The 26,396-nt window shown below is 42.9% G+C and overlaps 3 protein-coding genes and 1 long non-coding RNA gene across 5 annotated transcripts; 2 read left to right on the forward strand and 2 right to left on the reverse strand.

Annotated features, from left to right (window-relative positions):
• The first annotated feature begins 200 nt into the window (after positions 1 to 200).
• On the forward strand, positions 201 to 4,127 carry LOC133742522 (mitotic spindle checkpoint protein BUBR1). Its single transcript, XM_062170213.1, has 12 exons — positions 201 to 464; positions 662 to 875; positions 977 to 1,036; positions 1,510 to 1,654; positions 1,779 to 1,936; positions 2,030 to 2,114; positions 2,204 to 2,270; positions 2,365 to 2,419; positions 3,164 to 3,320; positions 3,432 to 3,517; positions 3,671 to 3,748; positions 3,839 to 4,127. Exons 2-12 carry the CDS (start codon positions 664 to 666, stop codon positions 3,900 to 3,902), a joined length of 1,167 nt encoding a protein of 388 aa, XP_062026197.1. The 5' UTR covers positions 201 to 464; positions 662 to 663; the 3' UTR covers positions 3,903 to 4,127.
• An 846-nt stretch (positions 4,128 to 4,973) lies between these two features.
• LOC133742524 (splicing factor U2af small subunit B) lies at positions 4,974 to 7,793 on the forward strand. The gene is made up of 2 exons (XM_062170214.1): positions 4,974 to 5,943; positions 7,528 to 7,793. Exon 1 carries the CDS (start codon positions 5,061 to 5,063, stop codon positions 5,913 to 5,915), a length of 855 nt encoding a protein of 284 aa, XP_062026198.1. The 5' UTR covers positions 4,974 to 5,060; the 3' UTR covers positions 5,916 to 5,943; positions 7,528 to 7,793.
• Positions 7,794 to 9,449: 1,656 nt separating this feature from the next.
• LOC133744610 (xylan O-acetyltransferase 3-like) lies at positions 9,450 to 13,642 on the reverse strand. Its single transcript, XM_062172692.1, has 8 exons — positions 13,445 to 13,642; positions 11,800 to 11,871; positions 11,454 to 11,682; positions 11,107 to 11,368; positions 10,930 to 10,984; positions 10,608 to 10,807; positions 10,343 to 10,489; positions 9,450 to 10,271 (listed from the first exon to the last, which is right to left on the reverse strand). The coding sequence occupies exons 1-8, from the start codon at positions 13,640 to 13,642 to the stop codon at positions 9,917 to 9,919; spliced, it is 1,518 nt and encodes a 505-aa protein (XP_062028676.1). The 3' UTR covers positions 9,450 to 9,916.
• A 10,191-nt stretch (positions 13,643 to 23,833) lies between these two features.
• LOC133706811 (uncharacterized) lies at positions 23,834 to 26,072 on the reverse strand. 2 transcript variants are annotated; one of them, XR_009844734.1, is made up of 4 exons: positions 25,603 to 26,072; positions 25,116 to 25,241; positions 24,189 to 24,915; positions 23,834 to 24,076 (listed from the first exon to the last, which is right to left on the reverse strand). It is a non-coding gene; the product is annotated as an uncharacterized LOC133706811 (long non-coding RNA). The 2 variants fall into 2 exon arrangements; XR_009844733.1 differs by having other exon boundaries at positions 23,890 to 24,076; positions 24,871 to 24,915; positions 25,603 to 26,067.
• Positions 26,073 to 26,396: the final 324 nt, after the last annotated feature.

Below are 26,396 nucleotides of genomic sequence, written 5' to 3' on the forward strand. Positions count from 1 at the left end.
AAACTAAATTGAACAAAACGAATGCTTGCAATTCAGTTTTCGGTTAATATTTAACAAAAACTCCAAACAAAATGGAAATTAGATGTGAAAAGCCTCTATTAAATTTTCAAGTTTTATCGTAAGCTCTCAAACACTGCTCATCGCTTAACTATAATTTAAAATTCTTTGTGAGGCACTTGATGGGAACAATCTTGGGTCCCGGCGGGCGACGTGGAAGGAGCGGGAGAACTAGCCGTTTCATTTTTAAACTTCCAATAACCTAAAAAGGAAAAAACAAAACAAACAAACAAACCTTCTTAATCAGTCTCCACCATCACCTCTCTCAAATTCTCAATTTCTCATCTCATCCCCCCCCTTCCTAGATTTCTATCTTCAACTCATATCACTCTCTTCCCCACCGGAGAATCTTTCCGATCTTTCACTCTTCAATCTCCGTTATATTCCTCTGTTACCGGTCTCTGCAGGTAAGCTTCAGATTCAACGAAGGTTCCCCCTTTTCCGTAATTTATGAAATTTCTGAACACAAAACATGACAGTAATGCTGTAATCTTGCAGTTTTTTTTTTTTTTTTTGGTTTTGGGTATCCTCTAATTTTTCTGGGTTTTTTTAGATTTTGCTACAAATTTGTTCGTTTTGAATTCTGAAAATTTTCTTGATTTAGATATGGCGGAAAGTGGAATTGAAATAGAGAAAATAGAGATGTTGGATCCAGAGTCAGAGTTCCTGGCGTCGAATAGGGAGTCAGGGAACGAGTGGGAGCTGTTCAAGGAGAACGTGCGGCCATTGAAGAGAGGCCGCAAAGTTGAAATCTTAAACGACGCTCTCAAAGCTCAAACTGACAACCAACTCAAGAAGTCCCTCTTTGAACAACGAAGGTCTTCTTCTCGAAACTTCATCTTCTTTCGCTTGTTTTATCTACTAGTGTGTATGCCCATTTTGTTTTGATTTTTGATTTGTTTTTCTTTTCAATGGTTAGGCGGTTGATTCAAGCAATTGACGAGTATGAAGGAGATGACCCTCTGCAGCCGTGGCTCGAGTGAGTACTCTCGTTTTTTCGATGTATTCATTTCATCTTTTCCCTAGAGAAGGCTTGATTTGAAATCTAGCGATTTGTTTCAAATTACATTGTTTAATTTCTCAATTTTAACTATTGCAACCAAAGGATCTGGTACTTTTGTTATTACTTATTAGTCGTGATTTTGCATTTATAGAAATCTCTGTATTCCATTTGAAGGGATTGACTTCAAATCTCGGTATTCTTTTACTAAAATGTAGCTTGAGTTGCTTGACTGAACTATTGCTGCTCATTTATACCTAGCTCTGAAGTAAATGACTCTTTGTGTATGGTTTGCAAACCGTTTTAAATGTACAGCATCTAGCTATATCAAACAATATGTAGTCTTTCATAGTTTTTTCAGAACAAAAGAAAATTCTTTTTTTTTTTTTGAAATAATTTCATCTAAATGGAGCCTTTCTGTTTTCCTCCAACTCTCTTTCTCTCTCTGAAAGGTGTATCAAGTGGGTTCAGGAAGCATTTCCCCCTGGTGGGGATTTCTCGGGACTGGTTGTGATATATGAGCAATGTGTGCGTACATTTTGGCATTCAGACCGCTACAAGGATGATCTCCGTTATCTCAAAGTCTGGTTGGAATATGTGGGTTCTTTTCCTTTCCATTTGTAAATCTACCATGATTTGGTTCTCGGTTCTGGCCTACTAGGTGTCAGTTTCATATTCTCAATTGTCTAATGTAATTTTGTGAATGAAATTGGTTCTGCAGGCTGAAAATTGTGCGGATGCTGAAGTCATATTCAGTTTTCTAGATGCAAATGAAATTGGAAAGACACATTCTCAGTATTACATATCTTATGCTTTGCTCATGGAATCCAAGAACAAAGTGAAAGCTGCCAATGAAATATTAAATCTTGGGATATCAAGGTCTCCATATGTTCACTTTAAACTGTAATATTGCATTTTTCCGTGTCTTACTCATTGTAGACATGCATTAAGCCTTTATTATTTTGTTCATAGGAATGCTCAGCCCACAGAAAAATTGAATGATGCATTTAGGAAATTTCTTGCACGCTCAATGAGAAGACCACCAAAAGCTCCAGAGGTATGCAACTCTTATACTCTTTGTGTGGATTTTATTTTAGTACTGGCTGTCTACAAGCCATTTACAGTTCAATCTTTTTGAACTGTCAGGAGGATTCAGCTGAGAAACGCTTACCCACCCGAAGCTTTGGAACTGTCCTTGCCAAGGGAGAGAATCGTAAGTTCCATTGCTACTTTCTGGATTATTATATTCCTTCAGAAAAGATATGATACTTTTGTCCTGCATTACTCAAATCTTAGAGATGTTGCAGGTCTGCAGACAAGTGAGAGCTCTGGTTTGTTGAAGAAGAACGTGAAGCTAGATAGGTGAGCATATGGAATTTTATGTACTTTATCTTCTTTAGATTAGTTTGGTTATTCCAAGTAAACTTACTTCTCCTGAACGGTTATGATTAATGAACCTTAGAAACTTATAAACCTATCACCGAAAACCAAATAAGTTATATGTCCAATTACAGTTCAATCACACCAATTTGGATATTGTGTTGAGTTGAAAAGAAGGTGCTGAAGGGCATTGTTAGTGATTCTATCTTTTTTCTTTTTCTTGAAAGTTGAAAATGATTGTTATGTCCTTCTCAGAAAAAGAAAAAGAAAATGATTGTTATGCTAAAAATCATTTTGTTTGGTTTCTGAAATATGCAATATGCAGTGAAAGTGATTTTCAACATATTGTGATGCCATTACATCACAGGATTCATGTTCTTGCATATAGGTCTATCCAAAATAATGACGTAGTTCAATTATGTGTTCAATACTCTCATGGCGACTTTAGCCCCTCCAGCATTTGTAATTTTATTTAAAAACTTCATTTTGCTTGTTTCTGTTTTTGTATTATAATTCTTCCTTATTCATGCCTGTATTCTTTCCGTGAGCCAGAATTTCATCTCTCTCTTGTTCTTGTTCTTGTTCTTCTGTATTTTTTTTTTCACAATCTTGTGTGTTTCCTGTGTGTTTCAATGTGGATATCCTGTGTGTTTCCTGTGAGCGTATTACTGTTTTATGATCTATTAACACACTGGCTCATGAGACCTTATGTTATTGGCTTTTCAGGGGTCGTGTTCCACTTAGCATTTATAAAGAAGATTCAGATTCCCTTGACCAATCAGAAGTGTCAAAGAGAGACGTGAATTCTTGGCACACCCTTGGACCTAGAGCAGAGAGAAATAAAGAAAATAGTGCGAACCCTTCCAAGTGGACATCATACAAGGTTTCCTATCCTCTCCTGCTTCAATATATATTGGATGCAAACTTTTCTAGTTTCATATTCTTGCAGCAACTTTACCAACTCCCAAGTCCTAACTGGGTTTAATTATTTCAGGTTCGTCAAAGACCTGTGCCTAGAATCGGAGGAGCAGCTGCTACTAGTGCCTGCATTGAGATTTTTGTCGATGAAGAATGTGAAGAGTGAGTAATATGACATTTTCCCCGTCTTGGTGCACTTCTTCTGATACTGCATTTTAATTCCCAATCTTGACTTTTGTCGTAGTTGTAAGGGATGTGGTTCTGTTGCAAATTCTAATCAATCATATTTTATTTGACTTGTTAAATTTTATCCAGGACACATAGAATGAATGCTGAGGGTGCCAAATCTTCAACCTTGCAGCCTAGACAGGGTGAAGAGCAAGAGCTCAAGAAGTAAGCTTGGTTCGATGGGAACTTATGCTTCAAATTGGTTTATATGTTTGTTTCAGCCTTCCCTAATGTATTTCTTAATTTCTTGTGCAGGGAAACAGAGTTGTTGAGACAGCAACCATTACGCAATTTCCCTCAAAATAGTCTTCCCAGATGATGATAATTGCAGAAGTTCTATGCTTGTTGCTGTGGATCAACTTTATATCTCTAAAGTCTGATCCAGGTTTATCAATTTTTTAATGTTCCATGTTGGATTTGTTTAGTTTCACATGAATTTCTCAAGGTTGAGAAATTCTTGGCAAACACCCATTGGATAAGAAAATGATGCCAACTGAATTATATTGCTGGTGTGGTTAATGCAACTGAATTTTTCTGACATGCGTTTCGATTGTGCTTGAAGTCAAGTTCTGAGTATGAAGAGTCACTATTAGAGTAAACTATTTGGTATAGAGATAAGGGTTCTTTTATTACTATTACATGGACTAAGGGTTATTTTGTCTTGGGGTGTGACAAAAGAAATGAAGGTAATGATAGATGTCTGTCTGGATCTGCATGTTGTCCCGGATGCACTCCTCTATTTGTGTCTTACCCTCAAGGAGTGCCTGAAACGTGGGTTTCAATTCATCCTTCTGGTGAGTTTTATTCTTCCTTCTTGGCGATATACAAGCTCTCTCACCAATCATCATCCTCTTTAGTCGGTCTCTTACAACTTCTTCACCTTTAATCATGATTTTATTTTTTCTCCGAGTTTACCTAACCTCCTAGTCACTTTCTCTATCCACTCCTGCAACTTTATCTATCGGATCCTTAAGTGGTCACTTTGATCATCTATTTAACTCCACAACAGATGATATGTTACCCCGAAACACAATTGTTAGGTAATGACGTAATGTAACTCATGCGACTCAGTTCTAGTAATATCATCATATAGTAGCAATGTTCTCCCCATGCGTAACCATCTTGATGACAACAGTTATCGGGTTTTGATGTGAAAATTTGCTTTTTATCCACAACCAATCCCCACCTTGATAAGACAATTGGAAAAAGTTAAAAGTAGTCACATTCTTTCTTGTTCATTGGATATCAAAAATATCCAAAAACTACGTCGTATGATCAAAACCCGAAAGATTCCAAGGACATTCCCGAAAGATTGAAGTGCCGTTGATCTGGTCTACGAAGTGGGCACGTGTACGCACATGATACGATATGATATGAAGTGCCGTTGATCTGGTACTTGCTACCTTCACCAGAAGCAATTGGAAGTTGCAATTCCAATTGAATTGAGTTAGAGTGAGAGAGAGAGAGAAGAGTAGCGATGGCGGAGCACTTGGCTTCGATATTCGGAACCGAGAAGGACCGGGTGAACTGCCCGTTCTATTTCAAGATCGGCGCGTGCCGTCACGGCGACCGGTGCTCCCGTCTCCACAACCGGCCGACGATCAGCCCGACTCTGCTCCTCTCCAACATGTACCAGCGCCCCGACATGATCACCCCCGGCGTCGACCCCCAGGGCCAGCCCATCGACCCCCGCAAGATCCAGGACCATTTCGAGGACTTCTACGAGGACATCTTCGAGGAGCTCGACAAGTTCGGCGAGATCGAGAGCCTCAACGTCTGCGACAATCTCGCCGATCACATGATCGGCAACGTCTACGTCCAGTTCAAGGAGGAGGACCAGGCCGCCGCCGCCCTCCAGGCCTTGCAAGGGAGGTTCTATAACGGCCGCCCTATTATCGCCGACTTCTCGCCGGTGACTGATTTCCGGGAAGCCACGTGTCGCCAGTTCGAGGAGAACAACTGCAATCGAGGCGGCTACTGTAATTTTATGCACGTCAAGCTGATTGGGAGGGAATTGAGGAGGAAGCTGTATGGGAGGTACCGCGGGTATAGGGCTAGCCGGAGCCGGAGCCGGAGTTTGAGCCCGCGGCACCGGAGGGATAGGGATAGGGATTATGATAAACGGGACTACCGGGACAGAGATTATAGAGGGAATGGGAGGAGAAGCAAGGATAGGTATGACAGGGACAGAGACAGTGGGAGGAGAAGACATAGCAGTCCCAGGCGGAGCAGAACCAGGAGCAGGAGCCCCGTGGCGGCAGTGAGGGAAGGGAGCGAAGAACGCCGAGCTAGGATTGAGCAGTGGAATCGAGAAAGGGAGGGGAATCTGTGATTGTGGCATTGGATTTCGTTGGGATTTGGTAATCTTTCTGTATCTGTGTCATTTTAAACTTAATGTACTAGTGTGAGATGACCTGCTTTCTTTGCTTGCCTAGAGAGTAGACTAGTGTGAGATGACCTGCTTTCTTTGCTCGCCTAGAGAGTAGTATTGATTAGGGTGTTTAGGCTTTCAATTGTTATTGGTGAATGGACACCCGAGTACTAGACTTGCTCAACATGTCTTTTAATTTTTTATTTTCTTTGTGATGCTGTACTTTATCCACTATTCTACTCTTTGTATTCTCTCTATGCTTATTCTGCTTTGTTATATATTTTAGAACAAGTCGAATCAAGTATGTCTAAAATTGATAATCCTTATATTCTCAGCCTTGTTGTGGATCAATTAGAGGTTATGAGGATTAATTTGTCACATATGTATTAGTTTCAATTCAATTGCTCATATTTTGAAGGTTTCATAGATGAAGTAGTCTTTAGATTAGGACTTGGACCAGTTGGTGAATGGATAGGTTTCACTTTAAATCTTGCTGATTACAAAACAGTCTTTGAGTGTGCCATTACCTGCTACATGATAGAAATCATGAGTTTCATAATCATGTGGGCACCAAATCTCACTTAGAAATGAGTATGAACCTGTCCGTCCATGAACGTAAGGTGGTGGCATCCTAAGCATACGGTAATAATTGGTTAAAGGATTAGTAGGTTTGCTGTATTTGTGTTAACTTAACCTGCTAGCATCGGTCTTTATGCTTTTCATTCTCATTGGTTAATGATTACTTTATTACTAATTACTTGACTTTGCAGACAAGTAGCTTTATAATTATGTTCATTTGTAGTATCTCTTTGCGTTTTTCATCATTTTTAATCATAAAAGAGTTCCTTTAAATGTAATAGTTTCACTTGTTGAGAGGGTTTCTTGACCTCTCAGTTACTTAGACTGTGCTGCAGACAAGTAGCTTTATATTGTTTTCATTCCCTCAGTATCTCTTTGTATTTTTTATATATTTTTCCTTGTGAGAAAGAGTTCCTTTTGTGAAACTTGTTGTGACCTTGTTTAAACTTGTTTAAAAGATTAAAGTCGAAGCATGAGTCTTTTTGCTTAAGGTCTGGACCTGATAGATTATTAATTCAAATCTTGCTTCTCAAAATATAGTTAAATTGGCCATTCTGGATTCTTTGGAAGTTTGGTGTACAGATAGTGGCCTAGGGAACACACAAAACACAATCTACTTTACTTTTTTATATGGAAAGTAAAAGTGTTATGGTTTCCACTTATTCAGTTTCCACACCATTCTGTTGTAATTCTGGTTGTTATGTATGTTCAGAACTAGTTATGGCATTTTTCCTGAGATGCTTGTTGCTTAAGGTGCTGACTGTGCGTGTGTTTACCTTTTATAGCATACCATTTAAAAAAGCAATGTAAACCATATGAGTTATATGCATTGCCATTTAGATGTGAGAAGTCGAAACCTTTCATAGTGATTTCTCAGCAATCAATATGCTTTTTTTTTTTTTTTTTTTTTAATAAAGAAATTCTTTGTTTCTTAGTTTAAAAAGGTCATCCAGTGAATCTGATTATAATATGGTTTCCTTTGTTGTCTTTACAGCTGTTAGTGTAAAGCTCATGTCGTGGAGATTCTAGTTTTGATGACTTCCACTGCTATTGCAGTACGCATATCACACAGTTAGCTCGACCCTGTGTTCTTATTATTTGTTTTTTTCCTGTTGCTATTTTTCTTTTCCCATCTAATACTACAGGATGTTGCTATCTACGCGATAGCATCATATGCAGTATAGGTTCTTAGGCTGGGTGCTTGTTCTACAGTCTACACATCATAACGGCATCCATGATAATAGAATATTTGATGCTAAATCTATATTGGATACTCAGCACACTGGTGATATGGCGATAGGTTAGCATTTGCATTGCTTCTTTATCAGACCCGCAATTACCAGTTCTATATCACGTCTTGCTGGCCAGAATTGTCTGCTTTTTATAATGTTACATCATTGTGTAGGTATCCAGGGGACCTGGAAGTTAGTGCTTGACAGACTGATAGAGCGATATTCGGTTTTCTTTTCCTGATTTTATCAAGTCCCGAGTTTTTACCTTATTTTCCTTCTCTTTTAACTAATAATATTGTCGTGTATGGTTTTAGGGTTAGCTGAACAAGAAAACAGGTCAGAAACAGGATACCTGACAAGTTGATAGTTAGTGCTTGACAGACTGATAGAGCGTTATTCGGTTTTCTTTTCCTGATTTTATCAAGTCCCGAATTTTTACCTTATTTTCCTTTTCTTTTAACTAATAATATTGTCGTGTATGGTTTTAGGGTTAGCTGAACAAGAAAACAGGTCAGAAACAGGATACCTGACAAGTTGATGATTCTATAACTAGCTATGGTGTAGGCTGCCTCTAGGTACTCCTTTGGTTAAATTGGTACTAGGTATTTTCTTCTGCAGGATATATACATCACCGGTCCTTCTCCCCCAAAAACTGTTCTGCAAGTGTATCTCATCATCAATCAGTTTAGATTATATTCGTCTAGCACACAATAGTCACTGTGACATGTCTTTTTCAATGAAATGGTCTAGGTGGTTTCTCTGGCGCCCATAGTTCTAATGAAGGATGAGCAATAATGTAGTGATGATGCCAAACTTTAATTTGTGTGTTAGTGACCTCTCCTTCAACCTTACTTGCCTACAAACCCTTAGGGGTACCCTTTCTACCAGAACATCTGAGTTCGGTGAAAATATGTCGACTTTGCAACCTTGACAGGTTGTTTATTGGTGTTTGGTGCTAAATTCTTTCCATCTCCGAGACACGTCTGACTAATTTGTCCTCTCTATATCAAGGAATTGTTGGTGGCGTTTCTGAAGCTCCATTGTAAAGATAGGGTTTGCAAGTACAAGGACGTAGATGCTGTAGTGGATAAACCTAGAAAATCATTATAGACGATGAGTGCTAGTCATTAGATTCGTCTCAGATGATGGTGTGCAGATACTGTTGATGGCTCAATATTGTTGTTGGTAGTTAATGTAATTTAGTCTTTAAACCCTTGTATGTGAGCTCCATATATATAGTGATTTGTTTTGTGGATTATGACAGTAGATTGCGGACGAGAAATTCTTTGTACTGTCTTCATCATATTGTGTGGAATAATCCAACTGTTCTCATCTTAACCAGAGAGATTATTGTTGTTGTTTTTTGTTTTTGTTTTTCTGTTTTTGTTGTTTTTAGTCAAATCAACCGAAGTATGGGATAAACATTAGAGAAAAATATACAAACAGTACCCGAATTAAGGCTCACTCTTAACTTCAGTACCCGACTATGCAAAACTATCACTTTGGTACCTCTAGTTTGAAGTCCGACTCGTACACCGTCTATAACGGCGTTAAGTCTCAAGCCACGTGGCAAATCATGAGGGGTAATTGAGTTTTTTCATTACCCATCTTTCTCTTTCACCTCTTCTCTGCGCAGCCACCCATTTATCTCACCACATCCATTTTCTTCCATCACAACCAAACCTCTTCCTCACTCTCATCTTTGAACACACCACCACCTCTTCATCCCTCACTCTTCTATCATTTGTTCATCCTCATTCCTCACTCAAATTTCATCATTTCCTCAAAGATTTGGGGGAGGTTGAGAGATGGTAATGAGTGGTGGTGGTGTTCTGTTTTCAAGGGAGAGAAATGAGTTAAATAGGGTGGCTGGTGTTCACCATTGGAAACCGATTCAACAGAATCAAGGACTATCAAAGTAGAACACATGATAAAGAGATATACAAGGGGAAGAACAGCGCAAGTTTAGAAAATCAGTGAAAAGAGTGATCAAGCCGACTAAATAGTGTTAGATGGGTTAGTATTGGTTCCAAGATATGTGATAAAGAGGAACATATGAGTTAATACAGGTGATATTGGATGTCTCACTCCTTGTTCTTCTTCTTTCTTGCATCAATGTAGTTTAGCAAAGACTCAACTGCTAACTTCAAGTTACAAAAAATTTTGATGACTCTTTAACAAATGTGCGTACAAAATTTCGTTCCATGTATCTGGAACTTCAGGTAAGCACCAGTGAATGCAATCTGCGAAGTTTTTTGGATCAGATTTTTGTTCCTTTGTCAGGAGCTTGCCCTTGCGTTCCCCATAAACTGATGTGTGTGCATCTTTTCTGTACTCAGACAATTGTGTGATATTCAAAAATGTAACCTTAACTTTCAAATCCTGTAACGTGTAATCTATAATATCCATGATTTTGGTGTTCGAACCAGTACCCCAATATGAACCTTGAATTGGATGGGACTCATTGTAGCAGTTTTCATCACTGTCAGGCCTCCATTCCCAGCTCCTACAGAAGAAATCATTATGTTTCGGTTTTGTTCAACTTTATTCTTTCGAAAATGTTTCAATGAAACTCACCATAGATGTGTTGGAGACATACTTATGAAGAAGACCTTTTGCCTTTCTGGGTTTATTCTTGATTCTAACCATTCTGCCCAAGTCAGTAATGCCAATTTATACGCAGTAGTGACATTATATTCTTGGACATCGTTTGGAGATCCATATCTGTGGGAAACAACAGAAATAAACAAACTTAAGCGCATTATTTTAGATTTGGAATCTCATTCTCAGCTTAAGGTTCACAAAAAATGGCCAAGCAAAGTACAGCGCGCATGTTACTCACGTAGCATTGATTGTAGGCTTGTGCATCCACCATACATAGCTCTCAAACACCAAAATATCTACTCCTTCCCAGTGCTTGCCATGCTTAGCTATGGAGTCGAGCTTCACCAACCGTTTTAGTACAGTATGCTTCGTTGCATGATCCGAAATTGACTCCACAATAAAAGGAGCCCAGTAGTACTCAATGGAGGCATCGAACTCCTGTCAAAAGGAAAAAAAATAAAATGAAAACTAACTTGTTGGTTTTGCCAAAAAGGCAAAAACCAATAACGAAAATGTTACCGAGCTAGCAAGTGTTAAACTATTTGTTGCAGAATCTTTACCTTGATTGTGAATATCTTCCTAGGTGGAACCCTAGCCTTTGGAAGGATTTCTTTCCTAGAGGAAGTATAGATTGTACCATACAGACCATGGATTCAAACTGGCCTCTCTGTACCGAGTCTCCAACAAACATCAGTCTTTTGCCCCTCAAAATTTGCAGTAGCTTCAATGGATCAAACCTGAATTCAAAACGAATGCCACTTACGCTGGTACGAGCTACAGCTGAGCTCCAATCTACCAATCTGATGGCCTTGTAGAAGGTGATGCTCCAGAAAAATAATGTGAGGCACATGAGCATTGTATATATCCAAACGATCGCTCTCTTGTAGAACAGAAATCCACAGAGCAAGAGGAGAATGACGCTCATGGAGAAAGCGAAGCATATACAGTTGTTCTTGATGAACTCCTGAAAAAGTACTTGCTGCACATAACTTGAGATGGCTGTCCCAAAGATGCAGGGGCTTAAAGGAGTGCAAAATGCTGGGTCGTTACTTGGATTTTGCCAAACCCTACTAGGTGGGCTAACCATAAATCTGGTCGCCATCAATGCGATCGGGGTAGCCACACCAATGAGCATTGCCCTTTGACTCTCCACCCAGTTGGATTCCTTCTCCATTGGCCGGAATCCTTCTTTCTTTAGCTTCACCACTGGGTTGAGCAATGCTGCTAATGATGCCAATCTTCAACAATAGCTCTTGGACTCTTTCCTTGAGAACACTTGATTCTTCTTGCAGGGAAACCAAGGGATCCATGCTCTGCACAACAAATTTCCACTTTTAAAGAAAGAAACCAAAAAAGCAGTAAAACCGCGAAAAAAAAAAAACAGCAGGCAACTACAACAGAAACCAAACCAAATGGCTACTACAGCAAACTCTAAACATGTTTCGTTGCAAGCAAATGGCTGCTATTGCATACATACAATACCAAAATCTTATACTCAAAACCTGTAGGAAACAGCAAATGGGTAAATTACAATAAGCCTAAGCATTTGGAAATCTAAGATAGTGTGAATCACTAATTTGTATGCAAGTCGAGATACTAAACCAGAAGAATGCTCAGATTGATTGGAACATAGATTCATAAAGCTAGAGTCCAAATCTTGAATTAAGAAAGTGAAACAATCAACCCTGGTATCATCATTGCTAGGCTACAACATTAGTTAAAAACAGACCAAGCTTGCACTAGTTGCCTATGAAGATGCAGCATGCAAGTGGATTACAGAATATATGTTTGATACTATTGAATATGGTGGAAGAATCTAGGCAAGGTACTTGCTGCGCAAGGCCTGAGAATCCAAATGTCCACTTGAAGTAGCTAGTAGTACTATTAGAGAAGGCCTTGGCCCTTGCATAATTAGAGATCCTATGCTCAATTCTCCTCTTTTATTAAGGATCACATCAAAAATCTAGACATTGTTTTCGACATCTTACTCCAGTATGGCATGAGACTCAACCTAGACAAGTGCGTATTTGGCGTCCTCGGAGGAAAATTTCTGAGTTTTGTGGTTAGCGAAAGAGGAATTGAGGCATACCCGGACAAGGTCTAGGCCATTCTCGATATGGCACCGCCATAAACGAGAAATGAAGTCAAATCGCTCACGAGTAAGGTCATAGCTCTCGCCCGGTTCATATCTCGCTTAACTGACAAATGCGCACCATTCTTCAAGCTCCTCAAAACCCAGCACACAGAAAACATCAACTGGGGACTAGAGCATGACAAAGCTTTCAAGGGGATCCGAGACTACTTGGCATCCGTGCCTACTCTCTCAAAACCCATCCTTGGGGAAACCCTGTATGTATATCTCGCCGTATCGGCCACAGCGGTCAACCCCGCCCTCGTCAGGCGAGAGAGCACTGACGAGTTACCGATATATTACACCGGCAAAGGATTCAACGATGTCGAGTCCAGGTACTTTGATATCGAAAAATTTGCCCTAGCGCTCCTTACTGCCGCCAGGCGATTAAGGCAATACTTCCAGGCACACTATTCACGTACTGACGAACCAACCCTTGAAACAAGTCATCCAGAAACTGAAGTCCTCGGGTAGGTTAGTAAAGTGGTCCATTGAGCTAGGCGAGCTTGACATCCACTACACACCACGCACAGCCATTAAGGGGTAGGATGCCGCAGACTTCATTGCAGAGTTCATACCCCTGGAAGAGAGCGGACCCCCAAGCGAAAGGGAATCGGAACCCAGGACCACCTCGATGTGGACACTCCATGTCGATGGGTCCTCCAATAGAAAACTCAGCGGAGTAGGAGTTGTACTGACTGACCTAGAGGGACACACATACGAGTACGCACTATAGTTCAAGTTCAAAGCCTCAAACAACATAGCCGAGTACGAAGCACTGTTAGCCGGTATCCAATTGGCAAAGGAACTTGGGGTAAAAAACCTGAAAATCTTCAGCGGCTCGCAACTCGTGGTGAATCAGGTCGATGGCGATTTCCAGGCCAGGAACCCTATTTATCTCATTACCAATCCCTCATAAAAGCTCTACTCAAGCAGTGCCTCACCTCCCACACAATCGCCCTGATCCCACGGGCATAAAACACCAAAGCAGATGCTGTCACCAGACTAGCAACAACGCCATCCAGCACAGATATCGGAGACCTCAAGAGGGAAGTCCTGGAGAAGCCGAGCATTGATAGACCCTTCTCGAAAATGTTCACGACATAGAGCCAAAAACCACCTTCATGGATGAATCCATTCATTGATTACCTCTCAAAGGGCATCGAGCCAACAGATAGTCAGATAGGGCTATCGCCACCAGACTTCGCAGAAGAGCGACACTATACACAATCCGAGAGGGTAAGTTGTACAGGAAAGGTAGGTCATTCCCTCTCCTAAAATACATCTCTCTCGAGGAAGGACAGCGGGTACTCCTCTCGCTGCACAGCGGAATCTGTGGTAACCATGCAGGGGCCAGAAACTTGGCATTCAAAGCACTCCGTACAGGGTATTACTGGCCCACAATCGAAGAAGATGCAAAGCGTATCGCCGGCGCCTGCCTTAAGTGCCACCGATTTGCCAACTCTCCTATCGCACCGTCGGTGCAGCTCTCTGTCATCATCGCCCCTTGGGCATACTGCCAGTGGGAATTGGACTTCATCGGCAAGTTCCCCATGGCTCCAGGACAATTAAAATGCGCCATCGTTGCCATGGATTATAACACAAAATGGGTAGAAGCTGAGGCCCTCGCCACCATCACGGTCGCCAAGGTCATCAATTTTCTATGGAAAAACATCTTCTGCCAGTTCTGAATCCCTGAAACGATCATCACCAATAACGGTGCGCAGTTCGATAACGATACACTGAGGGAGTTCGTGTGCAGTATGACACCAAGATCCAATACGCTTCACCTGCCCACCCCCAGACAAATGGCCAAGTAGAGGCAATCAACAAGATTATTAAACAAAATCTAAAGAAGCGACTCGATAATGCCAAGGGCCTGTGGGCAGAGAAGCTACTTGAAGTCCTTTGGGCCATCAGGACAACACCAACTGAGGCCAATGGCTAGTCCCATTTCTGTATGTCATTCGGTACTGAAGCGGTTATCCCTGTTGAACAGGAAATCCAAAGTGATATGGTGGCATGTTTTGACGCACTCTCCAACTCGGAGGGTTTGAATCTCAACTCCGACCTCCTGGAAGAATGCCGAGAGAGAGCGCACCTTCGCAACATCAACAACAAGCAGCGCATCGCCCGATACTACAATGCCAGAGTAATGCCTCGTACACTCACTGTTCGCAACATCAACAACAAGCAGCGTATCGCCCGATACTACAATGCCAGAGTAATGCCTCGTACACTCACCATTGGCGACTGGGTAATGAAGGAAACAATGCCACCCCCAATGGGACTGAAAGCTACATGGGAAGGACCTTGCGAAATCGTCAAGGCCGTCGGACCGGCTACCTTCTATCTAAGAGGAGGCGATGGCAATATACTGCCACACCCATGGAACGCTCAACACCTCCAATACTACCCAAAGTAAGACAGCCATAGGCCCCCGCCCACACGCCACCAGTTTCACATCAGCACCAACTATGTACTCCCACCCAGGTTTTGAATTATCTAATGAATTTTGTCCCTGCCTTAGCGCAGCATTGAATGAAAATCCTCTACTATTGTTACAATTTGTAATTACATATATCCGCATCATAATCGGCCACGGCCACAACAATCATCTGCAAACCCTTGCCACCTATCCCCACCAATCAATGAGGTGGCATAATAATAAACCAACACGCTAAAGGTACGGGCACGCTATATAGCAATCCCAACTCACTACCCACGCTTTAAGAAATTCTAAGATGATATCACTCATGGCCGGTTGTGCTGACATAGTCAAAACTATCCCTCGCAAACCCTTGTGTTGCCTATCACGATTAATCAACACGGCGTATCGCCGCACGCCATGAAAATGTTAACGACGTGCTATCGCCAAAGACAAAATGTAACGTTAAACGATAAAATGCCCAATGTTAACGACGGGCTATCGCTAAAGATCGAATGTAACGTTAAACGATAAAATGCCCAATGTTAACGACGCGCTATCGCCAAAGATCAAATGTAAAAGTTCAACGATAGAATGCCCAATGTTAACAATACGTTATTGCCAGAGATCAGATGTAGTTAAACGATAAAATGCTCAAGGTTAACGATACTCTATCACGAAACGAGCAAATGTTGTTGTGTTTTTGGCTCATTGATACAATCTGAAATTTAGGATGCAGAATTCAAATCCAAGTCTAGAAAGGAAAGAGGTTTGTGCGCAACTTTTCTATAAGTTCTAGGAAAGTTAGTCTTTCAAGTTCTATTAGGATTTGTATTAAAGGCTTAGTCTATTAGGATTAGGAATCCTAATCCCATGTCGTATCAGCAGCCTCTATGCCCTATAAATAGGAGCTCCAGTCAGTTTTCTGAAATTAAGACAGAAAGTGCAGAAAACTGAGAGTCAAGGTGATAGAGAGATAAGAACTAGTCAGAGGGGTTTGAGGGATCTGCAATAAGTTCTTGTAAACACCTAAATTCTTCATAGTGCTAGTGAATCTCTCAAGAGAGATCACGAAGTGGACGTAGGCTAAAGTTTTGGCTGAACCACTCTAAAATCTGCTGTGTTGTTTCTGTTTTCAGTTCATCTATTTTCTGATTTTGCTTAAGTAAAACACAAAGATCCTAAAGGGGGCTTACACAATAAATGTAACCAATGATAAAAGCCCAACGGTAAAGATGTGCTATCGCAAAAAAGGCACGTAAATTCAAAAAATGCCCAACGCTAACGATATTCTATCGCGAAAGATCCAACCAAAGTCATAACGCCAAATGCCCAATGTCAACAATACACTATCACCTACGTACCGCAATCACCGGCGACACTACAAACAGCGATTCATAATGCTAGATCGCGACCACGCACGTCGCGAATCGACAATCGCAATCGTTACAACGATCCTCACCATAAGCGAGAAATGCTATCACAAATGATAAACGAAAGACACACGACAACAATAAGATTCTGAATCATAATTCATTTACTACAAAGGGCTTTGCGGCCAATAGCGATACATCAAAATTTACTCGTTGCAAGGACGCGATACATAAGTCTATCCTAAAGTGAAAAGTCACCCCCTTGGCAAGCTTGATTATTTGGAATATAAGGAGCTCCGGAAGAAGATCACTGCCACCGGCGCCGACGGGCTGGTCAAATTCTAGTGCGAAAGACTAGGGGACGAAGTCACTTTCTGCCCCATTGCCGCCTGATCTCCATCATTGTAACCTCGCCGTATAGCCAACAATATGTGCCCTTGGGTTTCTCACTTGAACGAAGATTCAGTTCCCTAAGAGCACCGATTACTCATCCCCTCAAGTGGCGGAGGGGCTGAGCTCGCCTAAGATTAGGCTATAAAGCCAATAACCCAGGCATGAGATTAAGCTATAAAGCCTAGAAATTTGGAAAGGAAAACTGACAAATCGAAGGAAGGATTTCATAAGCAGAAGCAAAATAAAGAACAAGGGAAAAGCCATGTTGTGAGTTTGCTCCACTCCACACTCAACCCACCTATTTATAGGGAGATATCACCACAGAAACAGCCTCCAGATGCCCAACGGTTGCACCGCTTTAATAACCTGAAATAATGACAACGTCGAAAATCGAAAAGGGCAGTTAATACATTCAACGCATGGAGGACTATCGCCCATGGAAGTACCTGTTCCCAATAAACGACCTCTTATATTCCCAAAAGAAAAGTAAATTCCAGAAACAAGGCAACTGTTAACGTTAGAACCGAAGGCTCTAGTTAGCTTTAGATAGAGAGAGAGTGAGAGAGAGAAGACACAAGAAGTATAGTGGTTTGTCTCTCACCTTAGCGGGAGACTACGCTTGCAAGCTTAACTATGTGTGTTGGGCCTTGAAGCCCAAGAGGATTACATGAGATGTAATGGGGTGTTGAGTAAGTGGGAAGGAGTCTCCTTTTATAGGGGAGGGAGGCTCCTTCCTTTACATGTTCTTCAATGTGGGACAAGAAGTCCCATTCTAGTCTAGAAATACATATTATGGAGGCATATTGGCAAGGCCGGAAAGGTTGCTTCCTGGCGAGATCTTGGCCACTTCCGACTACCACGGGGTAGGTCGTATGTCTGGCTATGGTATGCGTGTCGCAGTTGGTCCCACCACGACTTGTGGGCCCCCCTAAGAGGGTGTTACTTATGTTTGGTGAGATACTAGCTTGCTAGTAGAGGTATCTACAAGTCCCCGAAGTCCCCAAGTAAGAGGAGCTTCTTGGTTGGGGAGTTATAAACATGATGTCATCAAGCATAAGTGATGTCTGAGAGGCGCCTAGCTCCTACAAGTCCCCGAACTCCGTAAGCAAGAAGGGACTCGTTAACCTGCACAACAAAGACAAAAGCGCGCATATGTAGAATGCTTGTTGTATTGGGCAACGTATGTGAGTTGCATTGATATGCATTGGCATATATGAATGTATGAGGTGCATGATACATATTGATGTATACATGAGAATGCCATCGAGTATGATCGTATATGACGTATAGGCTCGAGAATGCATATGGTTTTTTGAGCATACTAAGAATGAGTATACGGATTGCATATGATGCGCGTGGTGCTTGCAAGAGAACGAACGTGGTCGAGTTGACGAGGTTACGCTCGGTGTAAGTTGTATGAGTGCCATGAAGGCAAGCGTTTGTAATTCGTGAATGATGCATATGCGAACGCTTGTGTTTGTTTGGTTTTTGCTCGTATTAATGGAACGTGAAAAGAATTCGATTTGTTGCAAACGACAAATGGTAGAAGAATTCAATGTTCCATTAATGTGTATTATTTCGAGGGGATATGAGTGTAAAGCTCGAGAATGCCGGGAAGGCATGAGCATAAAACTAGGGGTTGCCGGGAAGGCATGAGCGGGAAGCTCGAGGGTGCCATGAAGGCATGAGCGTGAAAACTCGGGATGCCGTGAAGGCGTGAGCGTGAAGCTCGGAGGAGCCGGGGAGGCATGAGCGGGAAGCTCGGGGGTGCCGGGAAGGCATGAGCGGGAAGCTCGATGGTTGTCGAGAAGGCATGAGCGAGAAGCTCGGGGGTGCCATAGAGGCGTGAGCGTTAGAGCTCGTGAGCCGGAAGCTTGGGGGTGCCGTGAAGGCATGAGCGCGAAGCTCGTTGGTGCCGCGGAGACGTGAGTGTGAGAGCTCTTGAGCGGGAAGCTCGGGGATGCCGTGAGCGGGAAGCTCGATGGTGCTGTGGAGGCATGAGCGTTAGAGCTCAGGGTTGCCCCTGAGGCGAGAGCTTGAAAGCTCGGGCTGTTAGGTAGCGAACCTAATCTTTGACACCCAAGCGTCGGGGGTTAACTGCCGGATCAATGGCTGCCGTGGCCTGCGTTAACCGTTCCCTTTACTCTTTCCCGGAGGAGAAAAGCTTAACTGCAATGCCGCGTAGCGGTCATTGTCATTATGAGGCGTTGCCTTACCGCTTGTCGGTTGGTAGTGGACCATAGACTCGTGGAGTCTAGACCCGTTTAGGTTTATTTTTTCCGTAGGGTGATTTGACAAAGTATGGTGCCCGGAGGCTAGACAATGTGTTCACATATAGTGTACATGTAAATCTTGCTTAATTGTATGAACAACAAATAAGCATGGCATAGTTTGTTTGATTGTCACATGTTTATTTAATTGGGTTGCAACTAAATAGAAGCATGGCATATGTGTATAGCATGTACTTGTAATAAAGTTGCTAATAACATTTTGTATTTTTGTAGGCTTGCTTAAGGATCATTAAGATCGATATGGCATATCTAGCATGTAAGGCCTAGAAGGTGTTGCCAAATCTACAAAATGTTGTAGGCATGCTTAATAGTTATAAAAGCATGGCATTGACATGGCACTAGCTCAAATTGAAAGAGCGTAAAGAAAGGAAGATATAGTTACTTCTCTGCTGCTGGGTTGCTATCGCTGGGTGTTGGATTACTGCTGGGTTAGCCTAGCTGGGCTGCCGTTGGGCGTCGCTAGCGGGAGATGGCCACTGTCGCTGGGTCGTTGGCCTCGCCAAGCGGAAGATGGCCGCTGGACATGCTAGCCTCGTTAGCGGAAGATGTCGCTGCTGGTACTGCTGGGCGTCGCTAGCGGGAGATGGCCACTGTCGCTGGGTCGTTGGCCTCGCCCAGCGGAAGATGGCCTCTGGACACGCTAGCCTCGCTAAGCGGGGTCGTTGACTGGAGACCGCTAGCCTCGCCTGCCTACTGATGCCACGGACGCGCTGTTCTTGGTGGAGGCTTGGTGCTCAGAGGAGGATTTGATCGAAGGACATGGCGGAGTAATAAGCCGAGGAGGTTGGGCATCTGATATTCTGCTCCGTCAAGGCTTCGTTAGCGATGTTATGCTTGGCGGTGGTACCTAGCGGTGTCGTGTTTGGGTTTTTCCGCTGGTGTCTGCAGCGCTTGGCCTGATGCTAGCGTTCGCCGCTTGGGCTTACTGCTGGCGCGCTAGTGCTTGGTGCTGAAAGAAAGGCGTGTTGTTGGGCATCTGATATTCTGCTCCGTCAAGGCTTCGTTAGCGATGTTGTGCTTGGCGGTGGTACCTAGCGGTGTCGTGTTTGGGTTTTGCAGCTGGTGTCTGCAGCGCTTGGCCTGATGCTAGCGTTCGCCGCTTGGGCTTGCTGCTGGCGCGCTAGTGCTCGGTGCTGAAAGAAAGGCGTGTTGGCACTGGCGTGCAAGCGCTGGGAGCTAGCTATTGCCATCGCTGTTGGGATTCACGTAGCGAGGCCGAGGATTGGCGCTGACGAGCTGCTGCGTGGCGCTGGCGATTACTGCTGGCATTAGCGTGTTTGCCGCTCAAGTTTTGCGTTGAAGCTTGTCGCTGAACTTTGCCGCCAGGCTACTAGGATTGACCAAACGCTTGATGCGTTAAGTGGCCGCTGCTGTGATTGATTGATGATGCAGTGAATGGTGTTGGCGGATAGATGTTGGCGGAATGCGTTGATCTTGACGCTATGGAGGGTGTCCAGAGTAATTTTTTTTTGTATGCTTGTGTTAGGCAAGGCTTGCACTGGGCACTGGGGCCAATGATTATCCGAGGAGATTGATAATCAAAGAAGATTTGAGTAGCTCTAAGAAGAAATAGAAGAATTTTCTTTGATTTCCGTTAGCATGGAAAATGACGAAGCCTTTGTGTTGGCTTCCCACAGACGGCGCCAATGTTAACGTTAGAACCGAAGGCTCTAGTTAGCTTTAGATAGAGAGAGAGTGAGAGAGAGAAGACACAAGAAGTATAGTGGTTCGTCTCCCGCCTTAGTGGGAGACTACGTCCACTTGCAAGCTTAACTATGTGTGTTAGGCCTTGCGGCCCAAGAGGATTACATGAGATGTAATGGTGTGTTGAGTAAGTGGGAAGGAGTCTCCTTTTATAGGGGAGGGAGGCTCCTTCCTTTACATGTTCTTCAATGTGGGACAAGAAGTCCCATTCTAGTCTAGAAATACATATTATGGAGGCATATTGGCAAGGCCGGAAAGGTTGCTTCCCGGCGAGGTCTTGGCCATTTCCGACTACCACGGGGTAGGTCGTATGTCGGGCTACGGTATGCGTGTCGCGGTTGGCCCCACCATGTCTTATGGGCCCCCCTAAGAGGGTGTTACTTATGCTTGGTGAGATAGCAAACTAGCTTGCTAGTAGAGGTATCTACAGCAACTGACCAATGTCCCAACAAAATTCAAAGCATTTACACATCAGCAAGTCTATCACTAACAAAAAAAAAAAATGCAAAGATATACTACGTCTCGCTCTCGGTACTGCGCGCCCGCTCCACAACCCTGTCTCGCCCCCCAACGTTATCGCCTTTTGGTGTCTCCTTGGTATCCACCACGCGCGCTTCACCAAGCTCGTCGATATAAGCATCCCCCGCCTCGCCATCCCAGACTTTGCTCTCGCTATGCTCCGAGGCAGCTGGCGGTTCCCGGATCACAATACCCCCTCCACGGCCACCACTCGCGGCGCTGGCCTGCGACCTGGCCGCCTTCTTCGCCTGCATATCGCAAACCATCTTATCCTGATCAATCCATCCCTCGGCGATACCATCACAAATCGAATGCAAGGCCCTATCTGAGAACGCCTTGTTCACTTTTTTCTTGAAGTTAGACGACAAAAGATAATGATCGACAGCACGTGCCGCACCGTCTCGCTTGGCCTTCTGAAGCTTGTCAAAGTAGGTCTCGGCAGCGGCCCGTAAATGAATGCACTCCTTGGTAAAGGTACTAGCTCTAGAACGCTCTTCATCCGCTTCCTTCCTTAATCGCTCCAGCTCCACATCCTTCTCGCCAGCTTGGTATTCAACAACCCTCAAGCGATCAACCTCCCTTTGCAAGGCACCAAGCTGCCCCTCCAGCTTAATCACGTGATTAGGGTAAGGGGCTAAACTCTGTAATGTCGCCTCACGGAGCTCCAACTCTGCGTCCCGATCTCGGACCTGACTTTCCAACTCATGCAAGCGACCTTCAACGATGTGGAACTCTGCCCTGACATCCTCCAAAGCCTTCAACCCCACCTCGGCCTGCTGCAACTTCCCAGTAAGGTCCAAGTTTGATTCTGTCTAAGGGGCAACAGCCTCCTCAACTTCCATTCGCCGAGTCTCCTTAACCGCCAACGACCGCTCTAGCTCCATCCTCCTCACAATGCCATCGTCAATCGCCCGCCTCATTTCTTCATGGTCAGCTTGACTGCGATCCAACAAACCTTGGAGCTCGCGAGCTCTCTCCCTCTCGGCATCCAACTTGCCCCGGAGCAGCGGAACCTCTCGGTTAAAGTGGGCAAGCAACTCGGTAGAGGCTTGTTAATTCATATTCACAGCCTGCGTACAGCACCGCACAAAAAATTTAAAAAACAAAAAAAGAGAGAGCACAAAAAGGAAGCAAATAACGACAAGAAGATACTCACCCTTATTAGTCTCTCCTGGGCATCCCGATATCCTTGACGAGGATTGTCCACATTAACACGACCCCGGTCGCTATGACAGTTGCGCTGATCCGCCACCATATGCACAATAGCACGGTCAGTGATACTGATCTCGCCCAGAGTCCACGCGAGACCCCCGATGACCTCATCTCGAGAGTGTTGGGAACCCTCACTCTAAAAGTGAGAGCGTACCACCTCATCAACTCGAGACCTCTTTCCCAAACGGGTATTGATACTCACCCCTACAGGATGATTCCCATGTACATACCTCCAATAATATGGAGTATATGCTACATCACCAAGCATAAGTAACACCATCTTAGCGGGCCCACAAGCCATGGTGGGATCCAACCGCGATATGCATCTTGTAGCTCAATGTCCAAGATACGCCATGATAGTCGGAAGCGATCGAGACCTCGCCGGGAAGCCACCTTTCCGGCCTTGCCAAGATGCTTCACAATGAAGCTTTCTACACTAGAATATTTATCTTTTGCATCCCACATTGGAAAACATGTAAAGGAGAGTGGCTCCATTCCTTATAAAAGGGACCACTCCTCCCACTTAGAAGATCATCCTATTACATACTTTGTAATCCCTTTGGGCCGCAAGGCCCAAACCCACAATAGTGCAACACTTCAAGTGAACGTAGTTTCTAGCTAAGGTGGGAGACGAATCACTATACATCTTGTCTTCTCTCTCTCTCTCTCTCTCTCTTACTCTCTCTTTCTCTCTAAAGCTAACTAGAGACCCCTCGGATCTCTAACGTTAACATCCTAAGACGGAGTTGTGAAGCAGTCCTCTTCCTTATCCTAGCACCGTCAGTGCGCGCGCAGGTACCAGTACCTCGGCCCTCATCCCCCTCGCCTGGCTGAACAGAGGCCACCACCTCAACTACTCGAATGCCCTCACCACCTCCACTTTTCCCAGCACCTCGTTGAGCGTCGGCAGCCTCAGCCACCGCAACTGCGACATCAACAACCTAGCTTGTTACCTCAGCCTCCCCGCTATTGACAGCGATAACTTCTTAAGAACTCAGACCCTCGGTATCGGTGCCAAACATACCCTCCAGCTGTTCCAAGACCATGTCCTCCACCAGGCGAACCCTAGCACTGGTATCGCTGTGACGCCCACTACACCAATAACGGGCTATAGAGACGCCCAAGTTTTGCCACTAGAGAAGCACTAGGGACAAATTTACGTTAAAATCCGTCCCTACATGTATGAGTGACGAAGTAATAATTAGTCCCTAATTCTTGCGTCTCTAAAAACTATTAGAGACAGCTGACCACAACTATCCGTCTCTATTAATTAAAGGCTGCCACATGGCAGAATGTGTCAGAAAACTTAGAGACACTGTATTCCGTCTCTAATAGTATTAAATATAATATAAAAAAAAAGTATGCTTTTTATGTATTATAATTATACATAAAAAGCAGAAAAAGTCTGAACAAACGATTTATAATTTTAACAACAAAACTAAAATTTGTATTTAAAAGATACATACAGTGAGTTCAAGTATTACACTCTAGAACTAAAAGATTAAAAAAAAAAAAAAACTAAATATTCTTCTTCAGAAGTCAGTGTAGCTGCAACCTTCAACAAAAAAGACTAGTGAACATACGAACTCTTTCAATATTCTTTCAAGTAGCAGTGATTTTCCCAAGCTTAAGTTGCAGCATCACCCTTTCCATAAGCTGTGGAAAAACATAATAGATCAGCATAAAAACCAAATGGTGGCATATCATAGTTAATTTACATTTCTGGTTTGAACAAATACTCTTAAGTACAATATGATACTGTACTTACATAGACATTTGCAAGCATAATTAGCTATAATGAGCCACGCTCATGCTACCGCCAGCGGTACCAACTCCCACCAAAGGTGTGACCTACGGAAACACAGCCAGGCGGGCTACCGCTTGAGCCCCGGCTCACCCCCAGATTACCCCTGATGCGCCGCGCCAAGACAGCGGCAGAAGCTACAGAAGCTGGGGACTGAAGCACATCAGTCCCACATCGAAAACATGGAGAAGCTCAGCTCTTCCCTCACCTATAAAAGGTTCTCTTTTCTCTCTTCATTAATTACGCATTTAATACTTACCTACTGTTACTTTGTCAACATAAATACATTGACTAACTTAGGCATCAGAGAGTTGAAGACCGCCCAGCGCGGTCTCCCTCTGACGCCCTTTGTATTTTACTTGACAGGTAGCGGAAGCTTTGAGAACATCACAAGTATCGGTCCGCCCATCGGACCAGCGTCAACAAAGGTTTAGCTACCGCTGAACTTTTAGACATTAACAGATACCAATTTGGTCTAGTAGTAAGTAACAAAAGTTAAACCAAATAATCCACAACTATTGCAGCAATCTACTTAGGAAGTTAAGAATGAGCATTGTACATTAGTAGCTCGATAATTTGCAAGGCTAATGCAGTGATTGATACCTACTATGCACAATAAAGCTAAATTAAAACGCCCAATCCATACCCGGACAAAATGGAGTGTGAATTTAGCACATCTTTGATCTTCTATCTGAAATCCACAACAGGAAAAGATACAAAAGGAACAAGAAAATGAATTAGGTGAGATAGATCTATGTAACATGGAAACTAAGTCAATTATGGTAGTCAGGTACAACCATATATTTAAAACTTTAAAAGTAAAAAGCCTTCTATTGTTTAAGCAATCAACAGAACAACCATGCAGAAGAACACCGAAAACTGATAAATTACCTGACCCTTCCTCAATATGACACAACGAGAATCACCAGCATTGGCAACAACAAGTTGGTTGTTTCTAATAATTGCAACACAAGTTGTGCTCCCAGAAGTTGGACCACTAAAGTCGAAGTGAGACCACTGAAAAACATAACAGAGTTTATATTATGGAATGCATTGACACCATCATATGAAACCTATAGGTATGAGGAATTGAAAATAGGAGTTCAAGTGATCCCGTTTTCTTAAATGTAAATATAATGATACCATTTTCTCTGTGTTCATTATAAGCTAGTTATCAGATTAATTTCAATGTAATTCAATAATCAAAGAAAGAATCTTGCACTTATTTAAGCACACTGATAAAACTATTGCCAATTCTACTTTCCTCTATCAATTGCTACTAAATGAAGGCAATTTTCACAATCAATCAGAGTATCTGGGTCTTATTCATGCATCCAAATATAAACATCTGAGGGATAGAGGAGCAGGACATTCATACTCTGATTGAAGAGGGACTTGGAGAGGAGTGGGCCTATGGTCCGCATAATTGTTTAGAAATTTCTCCGTGCCATTGTTTCTGCAACTGATTGGTATCAACTCCTCCTCAACAATCTCAGCCAATCGATCCTTTAGGATTGGCAGCAAACAAACACAAGTTTGCAACCTGCAATTTAAACCAAAGGCAACATACAACCAATCAATAGAAAACCCATCAAACCAAAACCTAATTTCTAATCTGAACCATATAATTTTAACCTAAACAGCAAAATTGAACAAACCAATTGGGAATACTCAAAGCAAACCAAAAATTAAGAAGCTTTCTTTTATAAAATACAGGACGAAGACGAAGGATAGGGTTTGGGGTGGTTTAGTTGAGATATGGGAGGGTGTTGGGGGGTTTTACGGAGGTAGTGGAGGCGTGGCGACCTAGACGACTCTCTGCAATCTCTAGAGAGAGAGAGAGAGAGAGTCGGGATAAAATTAAAAATATGGTGATTTTTTTTTCCTTTTTTTTTTTATTGATAGGATGAGGGTTTTATTTTAGGGTGTTTCTAAATGTACCCAGCAAATATCTTAACATACCTAGCCCTAAAATATTATGTTAAATTTTCCAAATTTACCCTCAAGTAAAATACACCCAGCAAAAAACCCAGCAAACTTCTAAGCTGCAGGCACCATTCAAACCCATAAGAGAGACCATAGATGATCCGATTTTGGTTTTGAAGCGAAGAACAGAACCCAATGCAAACCCAAGCCCTGTCCAGATCTCATGCCTTTCATAATTGCCATAGC

Source organism: Rosa rugosa, chromosome 4 (assembly GCF_958449725.1).
Source record: "Rosa rugosa chromosome 4, drRosRugo1.1, whole genome shotgun sequence".
Taxonomy (NCBI): domain Eukaryota; kingdom Viridiplantae; phylum Streptophyta; class Magnoliopsida; order Rosales; family Rosaceae; genus Rosa; species Rosa rugosa.